Genomic DNA, 16,439 nt, shown 5'->3' on the forward strand with positions numbered 1-16,439 from the left:
ACACAGTGACTGGACCAGCAGAATAGTGAGTGCAGCTCTGGAGTATAATATAGGATGTAACTCGGGATCAGTACAGGATAAGTAATGTATGTATACAGTGACTGCACCAGCAGAATAGTGAGTGCAGCTCTGGAGTATAATACAGGATGTAACTCGGGATCAGTACAGGATAAGTAATGTATGTACACAGTGACTGCAGCAGCAGAATAGTGAGTGCAGCTCTGGAGTATAATACAGGATGTAACTCGGGATCAGTACAGGATAAGTAATGTATGTACACAGTGACTGCACCAGCAGAATAGTGAGTGCAGCTCTGGAGTAAAATGCAGGATGTAACTCAGGATCAGTACAGGATAAGTAATGTATGTACACAGTGACTGCACCAGCAGAATAGGGAGTGCAGCTCTGGAGTATAATACAGGATGTAACTCAGGAACAGTACAGGATAAGTAATGTATGTACACAGTGACTCCACCAGCAGAATAGTGAGTGCAGCTCTGGAGTATAATACAGGATGTAACTCAGGATCAGTACAGGATAAGTAATGTATGTACACAGTGACTGCACCAGCAGAATAGTGAGTGCAGCTCTGGAGTATAATACAGGATATAACTCAGGATCAGTACAGGATAAGTAATGTATGTACACAGTGACTACACCAGCAGAATAGTGAGTGCATTTGTCCCAGAAAACAACCTTTAATTTCCTATAATTTACTGAGACTGTTTCTTAGGTGACATTGGTTTTGGCATACCGTACTTTCATCCAGCTGAAATACAATTTACATGGCAGAAATGGCTGACAACATAGAACAATAGTATTTTGTTTCCTTTTTAATATGATGCTATTAGAGCCATGTAAATCTCACAGAATATTCTTTTGCAAATCCTATACTGATTGGCACGGAGCGCGGTTTCTGTGAGTACAGATTATAAGGGGCCCGGTCAGATCCTGGATTGTCTCACAAATACAAATCTTTTTAGACTCCCTGCATGCTGCGGGTGGTGTTTGTTTCACTTGAGTTCATCCAGGGGATGTGGATTGTTCGCTTTCTGTTTTAAATTTCCCCACATAAAAAAAACGTATGTGGACAAGTCTGGGGAATATGGCGGCCATAGCCCCTCGCTCCCAGTTCGCTCATCCATTGAGTACTGTCATGTGCAGCAGGTTCCCCATCTAGTTGAAAAAAGCAGGACATTTGTTCTTCTGGTTGTAAAACTGTTCAGAGTTGTCCGGGTAAATTGCGGTATTTACAGCTACATTGCGCTCACTATTCGTGTTCCTGACGCTGTGCAGATTTACTATCAGTCGGTTTGATTTGGAGGTATTGGAGGCTCCTTTTTCGTGACCCACCCACCCTGTTTTTTCTAGTGACACAATTTGGGGCTTCATATAACTTATTAACTTTTATTACCATTTTTTAGGTATAATGGGGGGGGGGGGGGGAGCAGTTCCGCCTCTGCTTTTTGTACTTTCATTTTAGGACACTCACCGTGTGGTGTAACTAGTTTTGGTTATTCTCAAGTCCGTACTATTGTCAGGATAGGCACTTTGGCCCCTTCAATCAGCTGGTTAGTTGGTGGTGCTGGGCCATTGTGAAGCTGGAATACCCCTTTAATTTGTTTATGAAGAATATAATCATTCAATAAGCCAGGGGATGATGGGGCTTGTAGTCCAGCACCACTATTGTAGGTGCTGGTGTTGTCCTGGGGTCATACGACCCCCACTTCGTCTTCCTGTCTCTCGCCTCGGAGTTATTTTAAGGCCTGGCCGCCTGCAGCATCTTCCCTTGTAGAAGAGCCTTGTGCGTTGCAGCCGTGTATCGCTCCGCTCTTTGTGTAATGAAATAATTCCCTAATCTCCACTTCTCAGACAATGTTAATTAACAGAAGCGACATCGCTCCTCTGAAGCAGGAGCTAATTACGCCTTTGTTAGCTCCCCTGTTTTGTTGCGGGATTGGGGGTGACGCTTGAGCGCTCGCTCTTTATAGAGAAGCCTGTCATCGGCACGCGGCATTCACAATGTGATCTGAAGAGCGAGGATCTGTTAAAGGGAACCCGCTGTATCAGTCACTTGAATAATCATCAGTCCCCCAAATTCTCTATAGCTTCCCTATCTGTGTGCACCGCATACTACAACCCCTATCTGCTGCTGTATATGCAGAATACAGTACAAGGTTTCTGGAGCCTTTAGGTACCAATCGGATCCGTATTCGGATCACCATTAATAGCTGCGCTGGACCTGTACTTGCCATCACTTATGGATAAAGGGTGCATGGCTTAGAAACCACCATTTTGGTGCAAAATGATGCATTTGAGCGTTTTTACTGATGTTCATGCCCAATAATCTGGACATGTAAATGGGTCCCAAGTTTAGACAGTGTTAGTAAGTGTTGCTTCACGTGACCGTCCTCAGTCCAGGGAACATGGGCCGCATCTCCAGGACCAAACGTGGCTCTCCTGACCCGAACTGTCCGTTCCTATCTAATGGCGGCTCTATTGTATACATGATGATGTGAGCACCGTGCAATAGAGCCGCGATCACATATGAACTTACCGTGTCCTAAATCTCTGTTGCAGTCAGTTCAGGTCAGGGGAGCCACGAGCGGCCCAGTAGATGCGGCTGACGCGTGGCCAGTGTTTCCCAGACTGAGCATGGTCGGGTGAATCAACCCTAAGTTACGTTTACATGTGGGGGATACTCTGCAGATTTGACGTCATGGATTTTCACAATGTTTTACAGTATTGCCAAAGTGGATGAGATTTTAAGAAAAGCTTTATAAGAAATTTGCTATATAAATTGACCTGCGGTGCAGCGTGACAATTCTTTGCTGCGACCTCCGCCTTGGATTTCGCCCTTTGCATATCACATCAGTCGCCTTGTGTATGGATTCCAAAGACCAAAACTTTGGGGGTCTATTTTTATCATTAAAGGGGCTTTCTGAGATTTAAATACAGATGAACTATCATCTGGATACGTTATCAGTATGTGATCAGTGGGGGCCCGACACCCCCGACGATCAGCTATTTAAGAAGGCAGCGACGCTCCTGTGAGCACTGCGGCCTTCTGTCAGCTTTTCTTAGGTCAATGACCTAATGACCTCACTTTGTGAGCTAAGCGAAGGCCGCGGCTCTCACAGGAGCTCTGGTGCTTTCTCAAATAGCTGATCGGCGGGGGTCCTGGGAGTTGGACCCCCACTGATCAGATACTGATCACATCAGTATAAAAATCTTGGAAAACCATTTTAAAACAGTAAAATAAAGTAGCGTATTTTTCGCCCTATAACACACGCCGGCCCATAAGACGCACCTACATTTTAGAGGAGGACAATAAGAGAAGTATTTTTCATTAGACCTCAGGTCAGACCAGCAATCAAACCCCAATGTTAATCAGACCTCAGTTGACACCCCCAATCAGACCTCTGCTCAGACCCCAATGTGAATGACCCCCCATTCAGACCTCAGACAAGAATAATACAAATAAATAAGACCACCCCCCCCCCCCCATACAGACCTCAGATCAGCCCCCATATGCCCCTTATCACACAAAATAAAATAAAAAACACTTTCCTCTCCTGCTTAGGACGCCGCCGCTCCTCACCGCCAGCGATCTTATTCCTCCTGCCGTCTGCTGAGCTGTGTCCTGACGCTCGCAGCTTGAGGTCACAGAGTGCCCTCACCATGTTCGCAGCCACAGCACCACCGTGTCACCGCCAGCTCTCTGAGAAGCTCTGGCAGACGTTCTTCTGTACCTCTTGCTTGATGTTCTTTGTTTTGGTTTCACTTTGTCATCTCTTCTCCCTCTCCCAGCTGTCATCTATTTACACTAATTACCTCCCTTTATATTCCCTCCCATACTGCCTCACTTTGCGGTTTATACTACTTCCTGGATTGTGTTCACTGCTAGATGCTGCAACTGCTGGTTCCTCAGTCTTTTCCTTTATTTGTGTTTCCTTGCTGGCTTGATTCTAGGTGACCCAGACTCCCTCCGTATCAAGTGCAGGGAGCCAGTGGTCGTGTCCCCTCACTATTATAGGGTTTTCAGGTGTCACACAGTATAAGGTACTTGGGCATGCAATCATCTACCATAAAGATCTTTGCATGGGCAGAGCAGTCAGGGAGAGCTGTAGGGCTTTTATAGGGCTCACCCATATGTTCCTTAGTTTGGGATCAAGTCAGTCGGATGTTTATTTATAACTTCCAGTTTTCTGCAACACCATCCGTGACACACCGAGGACCAGGAAGCGGTGAGTACAGAGCCTTCACCGCTTCCCGCTCCTCCGGTACTAATGAGAGCTTCCATAATGGGGGAAATAAATGCGCTGTATGGGGCGACAAATACAGTATATTACAAAAAGGAAATGTGGGCCATTTAGAATAGAATAAAATGACCTGAAAGCTTCGTTACCAGTAGGAAAGGATTCCTGCGGCTGATGCGTGCTGCAGGCTATCGCAGCCATAACACTGGGTGGTGAGGAATTTGCAGTTAATTCTGCATTTGCGTAACTTGATGCACTCACATGCTTGTGCTACGATAGGGAGCAGTAATCCCGCACATTGCCTTCACTTTTATTTGCGAACGACTCCAGGAGGTGGAAAGTTTGTGGGTTTTTTTCTGCAGTCACACTTAAACTGTAAATATCTGACTTAAAGGGAACCTGTCACCAAAAAAACGCTTACTAAGCTGTTAATAGTACCTTAAAGTGCTGCATAGTAGTTTCCTAATGCACTTTTTCATCGTTTAGCCGCATCTAGCCTCCTTGAGAAATCGATGTTTTATTCAGCCGCTGCCCCCTGCTTCAAGTCAGGTTTGAAGTCAAGGGGGCAGCGGCCTAGTTGTCTCCAATGCTGCTCTTCCCGCTGCCTTTATAGACACGCCGGATCTCAGTGCCGGGACCGCGCTCCCAGCCCGCATGCGCAGTAAAGGGCTGCTGTAGCGCGATCCCGGCTCCGGCTCGTACACTCAGCCGGCTTCAGTTGCGCTACTGCACATGCGCCCGCCAGCCTTACATACTAGCACAGTTACAGAAGATGCCGGGCGCATGCGCAGTAGCGAAACTGAAGCCGGCTGATTGTACGAGCCGGAGCCGGGATCGCGCTACTGCAGCCCTTTACTGCGCATGCGGGCTGGGAGCGCGGTTCCGGCACTGAGATCCAGCGTGTCAATAAAGGCAGCGGGAGGCGGGGAGAGCAGCATTGGAGATGCCTAGGCCGCTGCCCCCTTGACTTCAAACCTGACTTGAAGCAGGGGGCAGCGGCTGAATAAAACATCGATTTCTCCAGGAGGCTAGATGCGGCTAAACAATGAAAAAGTACATTAGGAAACTACTATGCAGCACTTTAAGGTACTATTAACAGCTTAGTAAGCGTTTTCTTGGCGACAGGTTCCCTTTAATATGACAACATTTCGGAGGCCGGAGATGGACGGAGCTTCTTCTCTATTTACCGCAGACTTCCTGTTATGTAGAATGGGAAGTTTGTGGATCTAGTCAATGACATCGGCGGAAACTGCTAGAAAATAATCAGCATTTTTTACCCTCAGAAACCTCAAAGCAGGGATTGTGTGTGTGAACCGTGTAAGTTATCAAACGCTGGCTGACAATAGGCTACTGGTCACGCGCCAAACTGTGCCGGACTAGATCTTTAACACAACAAAGGTCATTATAGCCTTCTTTAAAAATGTAAGATGCTAATCCTGAGTTACATCTTCTATTATGCTTAAAGGTGTTATCCACTTTTTGAAACAGCCCCCCCTATGGGCCGGGCCCTTCACAGGTAATATACTTACCCCGCTTGCCGCTCCTGGTCACCGCAGCTGCTGCTTCTCCCTGTACATGGATGAAAACATCTGGTGTGTGGGGCGGGGGGGGAGCATCCAATGGCAGGTGGGAGTGGGCATGGGAACCAGCATCCCTATAATCGCGGGTGACGCTAGGGAGGCTCGTCCCCACCTGCCATTGGCTGCTCCTCCCCCACACTAGATGTTTTCATCAGTGTACAGGGAGAGGCCAGCGGGGACCAGGAGCGGGGTAAGTATATTACCTGCGAGGGGCCCTGCACATGGAGGGGGCTGTTTCAGAAATTGGATAACCCCTTTAAGACCTGCAGTCACTATTCTGCTGGTGGAGTCACTGTGTACATACATTACTTATCCTGTACTGATCCTGAGTTACATCCTGTATTATACTCCAGAGCTGCACTCACTATTCTGCTGGTGGAGTCACTGTGTACATACATTACTTATCCTGTACTAATCCTGAGTTACATCCTGTATTATACTCCAGAGCTGCACTCACTATTCTGCTGGTGGAGTCACTGTGTACATACATTACTTATCCTGTACTAATCCTGAGTTACATTCTGTATTATACTCCAGAGCTGCACTCACTATTCTGCTGGTGCAGTCACTGTGTACATACATTACTTATCCTGTACTAATCCTGAGTTACATCCTGTATTATACTCCAGAGCTGCACTCACTATTCTGCTGGTGCAGTCACTGTGTACATATATTACTTATCCTGTACTGATCCGGAGTTCTATCCTGTATTGTACTCCAGAGCTGCACTCACTATTCTGCTGGTGCAGTCACTGTGTACATACATTACCTGTGGAGTTTTGGGTGGGTTTCCCCTTTATATTAGTGAAGTCTGCCTCCTCTGGCTGCAGTGTATTATTCGGTGACTCAGGTCCTGGCGGTGGTTGAGCGTCTCCTCCTGGTGTTACAGGCAGCGGTGTCACCTCCGGCTAAAGGGAACTGTTTATCACACAGATGGAGATTGTGCAGTTGTCACCACTTGATGATAACACCGGCGTCCGGGGCTGGCAATGATCTAACGCAAACAGGCGATTTGTGGTTACTCAGCGGAAATTACATTGTGTTTTAGAGCTTGTTCATTTTGGGCAATGACTGTTATAGAAGCCGCGACCCCTGGAACAACCTTCAATCAGCCGGTGAAGGAAGAACATGTGGCCTATTGTGATCATAGGGTGTCCCTGTATGGGTTCAGAAGATTTAATAGGGAGAACCTACCTCCTCTCCCCAAAAAAGATTAGCTTCAAATGCCCACAGTACAGCTGCAAAACCGGCCCTCTGGTGGTTCTACGGAACTGATCGCCATAGAGGTCTGTGGACCTGGAGCCATATTACATCATCAAACCAACCTGAGGTCCCCACATACACATAGGTACAAGACCTGTGGCCTCATATACCGCCATACAGCGCTATACTTTTTTCCCAGAGGTCATTGCCTCGAAGACCCTCTACACCAGCTGGATCTCCATAAGGAGGCATACAGACGGACAGTATGGCCCCATCAGAGTCTGGGGGGGCCGTATCATAAATCCATATGACCTGGAGGTTTTACAGAGATATTCCTGCTCGTATGCAGGAGGCTTTAGGCTCGACTGCATAATCAGATTGTTTTGGTATCTAACTGTGCTTTTCTAGTCAGGTAAGGCTCCATTCACACGTCCGTAGTGCATTGCGGATCCGCAATACACCCGGCCGGCACCCCCTATAGAAATCCCTATTCTTGTCTGCAATTGCGGACAAGAATAGGACATGCTTTATTTATTTTTTTCTGGAGTTGCGGACTGGAAGATCAGGGGCGCGCTCCGGAAATGCGGCTAGCACACTGTGTGCTCTCCGCATCTCTTCTGGCCCCATAGAGAATGAATAGGTCCGCACCCGTTCCGCAGAATTGCGTAACGGATGCGGACCCATTCTACGGACGTCTGAATGGAACCTAATATAGATTTGTTAGAAAGTTTCCATGCTGGATCATAGACCCAAGTGTGAATGATAATTTAAAGTCCTCCCCACCCCCATCCCTACTACCCTGATAATGTCAGTCTTCACTGGAGAACTCTCTTTCTATTCTTGCACAGGAGCTATATATCCGCCATGAGATGAAAATTCTTTGCAGAAATCATCAAAAGTAAAGTTATTTCTGCATATTGTCCAGTGAATAACACACTGACATGGGGGGGGGGGGTCACCGGACGTCCTGCGTCGTCAGATAGACTATGGGCTTTGTAACGGTGCCTCGTCTGTGCTGCCGCTCTTTGGTGCTTCCTCACACTGCCGCTCTGTTCCTCCAGCTGTGGGGATGGCAGCGAGCCGTGCGCAGCGATTGTGTCTGCTGAATGGATCAATAGACGCTGTGTAAATCGGACATGGCCTAATCCGCCGTCAGGTGACCAGATTAGCGGAGGCCGGCCGCAGTAACACAATGAAGAATGGACGCGCTCGGATCTGATTTACACACAGGCTCCTGAGCGACCCCACCACAAATACCCCCCAATGTAAATAGGCGGTTGTTTTCTTCTGCAAGTTATCAAATTCCACGTTATCCTTATTTTTCTCTGGTTCTGGGAAAGTTGGGTGACAGCTTGTAAAGTTTCCACTAAGCTTTTCCATTCTCGGGTGTAGAAAAGATTCTTGGTTACTCGTGACGCTGTGTAACATGGCAGATCTGCCCTTCAGGGGTCTGCAGAAGCTGGGTGACAGCCTGAATGGCCGCCATATTGGCTGTTAATAATGCTGCCTGGCTGTGGAAAAGCTGGGTGACGAGCAGTAGAATTGCCGTTACAGCTGCCGGCTTTCCTACAATCCTGCTTAGCATGACCATTATAAAGGCTAGTAATGCCTTGGTGCCTTTCAGGACTCTGGGAAAGCTGGGTGAGCCTGTCCTGGAAGAGGTAGTTCCAGCTCGTTATCGTTCAGTTTTTAGAAATGGCTCACCCAGCTTTCCCAGTGTCATATTTCTAGGCAGATATCTAGAAAAGCTGAGTGAGCGTTTCCTGATGGACAGGACTCTAAAAATAACGAGGCGACATCATTCGGGGGAATTGGTGCCCCTGACGAGCGCCTATGTCTCCGCTGTGACCGTCTCTGAATCTGCTTTCCCATCGCTGTCCCCTCACAAAGCTCCTCTGTGCTGGATCTCGCTCAATGTCTGCTGCTGCCAACCTAGAATAAACCCTGCGCCCCTGCCAAAAATTCTGAATGTGATGATGGCACATCGCCGCTCTGTGTCCACAGGGGGCAGGGACCGGGCACAGTCCAGACACTTGTTGGCCGAACTTCCAGCCTTATGTACCAAAACGTCATCACTGCGGAATGGGAAGGGATGCAACTTTATCATAGACTTCGACTTTTCACCATTTTCAGTGTCTCTGCTTTGTGTCGGTGAATAGAAACTGTCTGTATGTGGAGAGTGAAGACCTGACACAGGTGCAGTGTTTGTTACAATGTATCAAGTAGAAACAGTAGACTGTGATACATGTATCAGTCAGGCGCCATAGATACCATTCCCCCGTGGCGCCACTTTCAAGATGTCTTTTTTTCCACCTTATTTTAAGCCAGATACAAAGCTGCGTGTATCTACACAGTGCTCCTCAAGTTACAATATTAATGTGTTCCTGGACAACCATTGTATGTTGAAGTCCATAACTATGGAAAACTAGTAATTGGTTCCCAAGATAAGAGAAAATGAAGATTTAAGAAACACAAGCAGATAACTAATCCAGATAAAGCAAGTCCTAACATACAACAGGCAGGAATAGATGCTGGAAGCCGTACATCACTGTCTATGATGAGGACAGGAGCTTCTCCAGGGTCCAGCACACAGTGCCAGGAGATTACCATGGAGCCCCCGACCAGGAGCAGCTCCTCCCGGCACAGGCAGAGGGCAGTACAGGACATGTAGTACCGCCCTGTACTGTCATCAGGAGCTACTACACACCGACACAGGGGTTTACCAGAGGAATGGCCGTGTTTATTGGTGGGACCCGAGTCTGAGGCATCGTGTGTTGAGTCTAATTTCATGTTAGGATTGCTCAAGGAAAACCCTTATATGCTGGGTATCCTGAGGTATCTTGTATTTTACCCGATGTTTAATCTGATTTTCAATTCTTATTTTAGAAGAACGATGAGAATGGAAACTGCTCTGGAGAAAACATAGAGTTCCCCACCACAAATCTGTATGAACTGGAGAGCCGGGTGCTGACCGACCACTGGTCCATCCCCTACAAGAGAGAGGAGTCCCTGGGAAAGTGCTTGATAGCGTCCACTTACCTGGCAAAACTTGGTAAGTAGGGGAAAGGGTTAATATAAGCTCCAGAGACATTACATCATATGTGACTGATATCAGCTGCTCCTCTTATAACGCTCCGGCGCTGATATAACCTCTAGAGACATTACATCATATGTGACTGATATCAGCTGCTCCTCTTATAACGCTCCAGCGCTGATATAACCTCTATAGACATTAAATCATATGTGACTGATATCAGCTGCTCCTCTTATAACGCTCCGGCGCTGATATAACCTCTAGAGACATTAAATCATATGTGACTGATATCAGCCGCTCCTCTTATAACGCTCCAGCGCTGATATAACCTCTAGAGACATTAAATCATATGTGACTGATATCAGCTGCTCCTCTTATAACGCTCCGGCGCTGATATAACCTCTAGAGACATTAAATCATATGTGACTGATATCAGCCGCTCCTCTTATAACGCTCCAGCGCTGATATAACCTCTAGAGACATTAAATCATATGTGACTGATATCAGCCGCTCCTCTTATAATGCTCCGGCGCTGATATAACCTCTAGAGACATTAAATCATATGTGACTGATATCAGCTGCTCCTCTTATAACGCTCCGGCGCTGATATAACCTCTAGAGACCTTTTACATTGTTTACTACAAGTTCTAGTAACTGATATTCTCCTTTGTTTCTCAGGTCTATCAGATTCTGACGAAAACTGCAAAAGGTTCATGGAGAGATGCATGCCAGAGGCTTTTAAGAAGGTAACATTGAGAAGGACTAATGTTCTGTCATGTCTAAGACCTATGGACAGGGATTGTCCTGCATTGGGTTCCCGTTTAAGAAAAACACATTTGCAATATCACACGTCTGTGATCGCACTGTCTGTCTGACGGCTCCCGCTCTTGCCCTGACTTCAGGTTTTGTTTCTTGCAGCTGCTGACGTCCAGTGCGGTCCACAAATGGGGCACCGAGATCCACGAGGGAATCTACAACATGTTGATGCTGCTGGTAGATCTGGTGGCAGAGCGAATCAAGCAGGAACCTGTTCCCACCGGGCTCCTGGGAGTCCTCACCATGGTAATATGTCTAGATCTTCTCAACCTCCACACCATGGTGCCAGATGAATAGTTCTAGATTTCTTTTTTTTTATTCCAGGCCTTTAACCCTGACAATGAATATCATTTCAAGAATCGGATGAAGATGTGTCAGAAGAACTGGTCCGAGGTCTTTGGGGAAGGAAACATGTACGCCGTTTCTCCGGCCAGCGCCCTGCAGAAGGTGCAAATTATTAAAGCATAAGTTGCAAAAAGAACATATATGCAGTACGCCATGTATTAAAGGGGTTTTCCAGGAGTTTTATACTGATGACCTGTCCTCAGGATAAGTCACCAGTATCTGATCGGTGGGGATCGATACGGGAACACCTGCCGCTCAGCTCTTTGAGAAGGCAATGTGTGTTTTTTTTGGGGGGGGGGGGGGGGTACTTTAATATAGTCTTTTGCATATAGTAGACTTTCTCTGCATTTTTCTTTTGTGTCTTTAACAGGAACCACACGGCTGGCTGGTGGACCTCGTGAACAGGGTAAGTGGAGGATGGGGATCTGATGCTGAAACATACCGTATTTTTGCTATGTAAGACGCACCTGACCATAAGACTCCCATATTTTAGGGGAGGAAAACGAGAAAAAAATATCTCATCACATCTTGTTTCAGACCCTCAATCTTCATCAGACCAGCAATTTTGATCCAACTTCCGTTCAGACCCTCAAATCAGTCCTCCAATCTTCAACAGACCTCAGATCAGAATCTTAATCAGACCTTCAAATCAGAGCCCCATCTTTATCAGACTCCAGCTCAGACAAAAAAAGAAATAAAGCAACTTACCTTTCCTGCTGCGTATGCTGCAGCGTCCACTCTGTAGACCCAGCGCGCTCTACCTGCAACGCTGCACTGTGACCCGATGTCACACAGTGTCAGGTCATAGTGCGCTCTTACGCAGTAGTGAGTCTAACGGTGGTAGCGCTGGAATTACTCGCTGGTCCCTGGTCTTCTCCGGGAGTCGCACTGTTTCCTTTACATCAGGATGTAGTACGGTAATGTTGTACACTGTCAGGACACAGCGTGACTTCTGAAGAAGACTAGAGACCGGTGAGTAATTACAGCACTGGCAGCGCTACACTCACTGCCCCTGCATCTCCTATGTACTAATGAGCTCTTCCAGATATTAGGATGCACTGCAATTTTTGTGAGGGGGGAAAAAAGGGCGTCTTATAAAGTGAAAAATATAGTAACCTATTTAAAAGGGAAATTTAAAAGGGAATCCCATCTATAAATACATGACTGGGATTAACATCTGTGAAGGTCTGTATTAAAGGGCCCCCATCATCACCACCCAAATTAAAGCACACTTGTTAGAGTCGGGGACAGAGATTTGTTTCTTAATTGGGAATGTGAGGGTGGAAGTGGGCCCCTTCTGAGGAGATTGTGATGGATGCTTACAGATATAATGGATTTCTACAGGTTCTGATTGTGCCTCCTGCTTTTCTTGTTTCTGCAGTTTGGAGAACTTGGTGGTTTAACGGCGATTCAGGCAAAACTGAACTCTGAAGAAATAGAACTTGCGGTAAATGTATTTACTGGGGAATTCAGACCAAATATCCTTCTGACGTGGTCCTTAGGACGTGGTCCCTGCATCTGAGGAGAGAGCATGTAAAGAACATCAGGAACCCTCTGTGTTAGCAAGTGCAATTAGCAAGACTGCTGCCTCGTATATTATAAGGACACCCATTTCCCTCAGACCTCTGCACAGCACTGTTATCACTGCGGGTTTCTAGCAGTAAAATCCACCATGATCGGCTCAAAGTCGGCCTCTTGATGGTGGTTGTCAAAGTTGAGAACCTCTTTATATTTTGCTGTTAATAACAGCCCCCCGTTACGTTATACATTCACTATGTATACCTGTCCATCTATACTGCGTGTACGATTGTCAGACATCCACAGAGGTAGTGCAATTATCCATTATTTCCATGCTGTAATTTCTGCACACTGCCTGGGCCCTGCAATTAGCTGTCAGAAAATGGCAGCGCTCCAGTGCAGGTGGGGAGCAGCAGGCAAGCAACGACCGGTGTGTAACGGGAGCCTCTGACAGCTTTTATATATTCAGATATTTAAGAAAGTGAAAGGATTCAATGAGCTCAGAGCAGCCATTTCAGGTCTCATTCATTCCTGATTAAAGGAGATTTACTGTTGTTTTTGCAATTTGCATCCCTGGTTAATGGTGTAGCATTTAGCCAATATAAAGTGATTTGGGGACAGCCACTGAATTGACTGCTTTTTGGCACAGAAAACATTATTGCAATTTTTTTAAATGTTTTTCCTTTCCCAACAGGAAGTGTCAGCGTTGGTTCAACCCCTTGGCGTGTGTGCAGAATACCTCAATTCCTCTACTGTGCAGGTAAATATTACCTACAAAAAAGTTACCAGACCGCATGAAATACAAAAGATTTTTATTAGATACAATATATTACGTCACAAAAGAAAAAACAAGTGCGGGACAAGGTGACATCAGAGGAAGGACACGCTGGTAATCTCCTCACTGCTCCACAAATTAATAGGTAGATAAAGTGCAAGTGCAAATATACAATTAATACAAATATCAAAGGCAAGACATATTACCTAAGCAGCTTTTTCTTCCGGTATGGCACCAACCCAGACGCGCGTTTCGGCGGACCTTCGTCTGGGGGTGGCGTCATCACCGCAAGGCGCACAATTAATACCCCCATCCACCAATCATAATGCTGATTGTGCAAACGTACACACGCCAATGAATGATAGCGAATCGCATCTTAGTGATGTGAGGCATCACATGAGTCCTCAGTCACGTGACCCACATCGCGTCACATGACATCAGTACATCACGCGAGATCATCGGGGATAGTACTAGTGGCATCAAAATACAAATAGTGCATGCGCAGGCCTGCGTAATAGCGCTGCAAAGAAAAAGACCACTAAAAGGGAGTCATTGTAATACCTCAATACCGACATATGACAACAAGTATTTCAGTATAATATTTATTATGCACAACATAAATTACAGCCAGGAGCATCAATTGTGAAAAAACACATCACACTTATGTGAACAAGTGAAAAACTACAAAAGACTTAAACAGTTGGTGTATGCCAATGTGTGCAAAAAAGAACCATGAAGATGATGTGAAATAATAAAGTGAATAAAATTATTGTGCAACATAGTGATAAATGTGATGAAATGATATAATCATAATACATTGATCACAAATTAAATATCATGATAAATGGTAGATACATATTAGATTAAAAAAATATACAGTGACCATAATTATGTGTTGAAAATCTAATAAAAAGCATGATTATGAATTGAGTTATATATTAAATTGTGACTACGTGTTAAGACCTAAAAAAAATACAAAATAATAAAAAATAAAATGAAAAATAAAAAATCTAAAACCTGTATTGAAAACCTAATAAATAAAATAATAAAAAGCGCGATTGTGTGTCATAAGTGAACCAAAAGGTCTAGAACTATATTGATGCACAAACCTAGAATGGGGCATGGTTAATACCATGCAATGACGACACTACATAAATAATAAATTAAAAAAACATTAAAAACAAGGAGCTTGCGCTGACCAGAGAGGGCCTATAGAAAAGACAGAAAATTCATTGAGTCCATTCGGACGCAATGTATTGAGTTTCCAAATCCACTTACATTCCAGTTGAGCAAGTTTCCTAGATATATTTCCACCCCGAACATTTTTGGGTATGCAATCTATCCCTCGACCCTTCAGACCCTTGGGGTCACAGGCATGATACATCCTAAAGTTTCTGGCAACAGGTTTCAAACTCATCACATCTCTCATTAAGAGCAGCCAAGATGTCACGAAAATGCTCACGTACCCTGACTTTCAACTCCCTTGTGGTGAGGCCCACGTACACTTTCGAACATGGGATTTTAAAAACCCGTTCACCAGTAACATCACAAAACTCAGTAGCCCTTCCCATGTTGGTACATCCTATACACTTCCCACAAGGGGTAAAGCCGCATTTGGGTTTTCCAGTTCCTGAAAAGATCGGACGGACTGGTTTCATTTACAAACTTCTCACTAAATGATCCTTAAATTTTTAGATCTTCTTGCTACCATTGATGGGCCCGATGTGGCATATTTTGCAACAATCGGATCTGTCAGTAGTACCGGCCAATATTTGACCAAACAGGCCTTCATTTCAGACCATCTAGATCACCCATGCTCAACCTGCGGCCCTCCAGCTGTTGCAAAACTATAACTCCCATCATTCCCTGACAGCCTACAGCTATCATCCTACAGAAGGGCATCGTGGGAGTTGTAGTTTTACAACAGCTGGAGGGCCGCAGGTTGAGCATGCCTGGTCTAGAGTGATAATTAGTGACAAATCCCACCTTATGAGGTAAGTGGGGTAGACGGCTCTACTTTTCAAGCAAATGATAGAGGTGCAGGAGCTGCTAAATCTGACTCCCCCAGTCAGAGTAGTGGAGATTGAGAAGTGAAGAGATAAGCAGGCACACTCTTATATGGGTCAATCTATTTTAGTTTATTTATAGTATTTAAATAATGTTGTAATGATAGAATATTTTAAAAATTATATTAAAAAAAATATATAAATGCTGGTAGTAAAATATGAGATAAATAGGATCAATAGTCCAAAGATGAGAGTCAATGAAAATGTCCTTTGGAGTAAAAATAAACTATAAAAAGTAAAAAAATAAAAAGGATAATAGCCACTAGGTAAAAGATTGGATGCAATGGATGATGCGCCTTTTATAATAATGCTCCTGTTTGTGGGAAAGTCTTTCATAAATCGAATGAAGATATGCGGTGATAGTCTTTGGTCTTGTATTGGACCAGGAATGGTCTTCTTTGAACTAAGACTTTTAAGGTGTAAGGAACAGTATATATGTAGTACAAATAGCTGTATTATTGTACGGTACTGTGGGAAGAAAAGATGCTCTGTGAGATCACTTACCCACCAACCGGCGCTGTTGTGACAGATCCTCCAATGACGGTCGGCTGTTCCTGGGAAAATTTGCGGAGTCCAACACAGTCTGATGTAGTCTTTGGCGTGCCTCGTGTTGCCTGGGGCGCCGGGGGCGTGGTTCGCGCCTCTGTAGTGTGATGCGGGTGATCGTGATCTTTTCAGAGCGCTCCTTTTGGTATAGTTAAGATGGTACACAGTAGTTAGTGTTGTGACAATCCTCTATAGGCTTCTTATTACACGGTCTACACCAGACTGTGCTGGACTCCACAAATTCTCCCAGGAACAGCCGACCGTCATTGGAGGATCTGTCACAACAGCGCCGGTTGG

General features: G+C 45.4%; 1 protein-coding gene across 4 annotated transcripts in view; it reads left to right on the plus strand.

The window, feature by feature from the left end:
- USP24 (ubiquitin specific peptidase 24) overlaps nt 1-16,439 on the plus strand; it is an 83,545-nt gene that overhangs the window by 11,714 nt on the left and 55,392 nt on the right. For 3 of the 4 annotated variants that reach the window (XM_040407816.1, XM_040407813.1, XM_040407814.1), the window contains exons 2-8: nt 9,929-10,094; nt 10,755-10,822; nt 10,995-11,138; nt 11,217-11,339; nt 11,608-11,643; nt 12,619-12,684; nt 13,450-13,515. In XM_040407816.1, coding sequence (XP_040263750.1) covers nt 9,929-10,094; nt 10,755-10,822; nt 10,995-11,138; nt 11,217-11,339; nt 11,608-11,643; nt 12,619-12,684; nt 13,450-13,515 — 669 coding nt within the window. The remainder of the gene's footprint in view (nt 1-9,928; nt 10,095-10,754; nt 10,823-10,994; nt 11,139-11,216; nt 11,340-11,607; nt 11,644-12,618; nt 12,685-13,449; nt 13,516-16,439) is intronic. The other variant, XM_040407815.1, reaches the window with a different exon arrangement.

Source organism: Bufo bufo, chromosome 9, assembly GCF_905171765.1.
Source record: "Bufo bufo chromosome 9, aBufBuf1.1, whole genome shotgun sequence".
Classification (NCBI taxonomy): domain Eukaryota; kingdom Metazoa; phylum Chordata; class Amphibia; order Anura; family Bufonidae; genus Bufo; species Bufo bufo.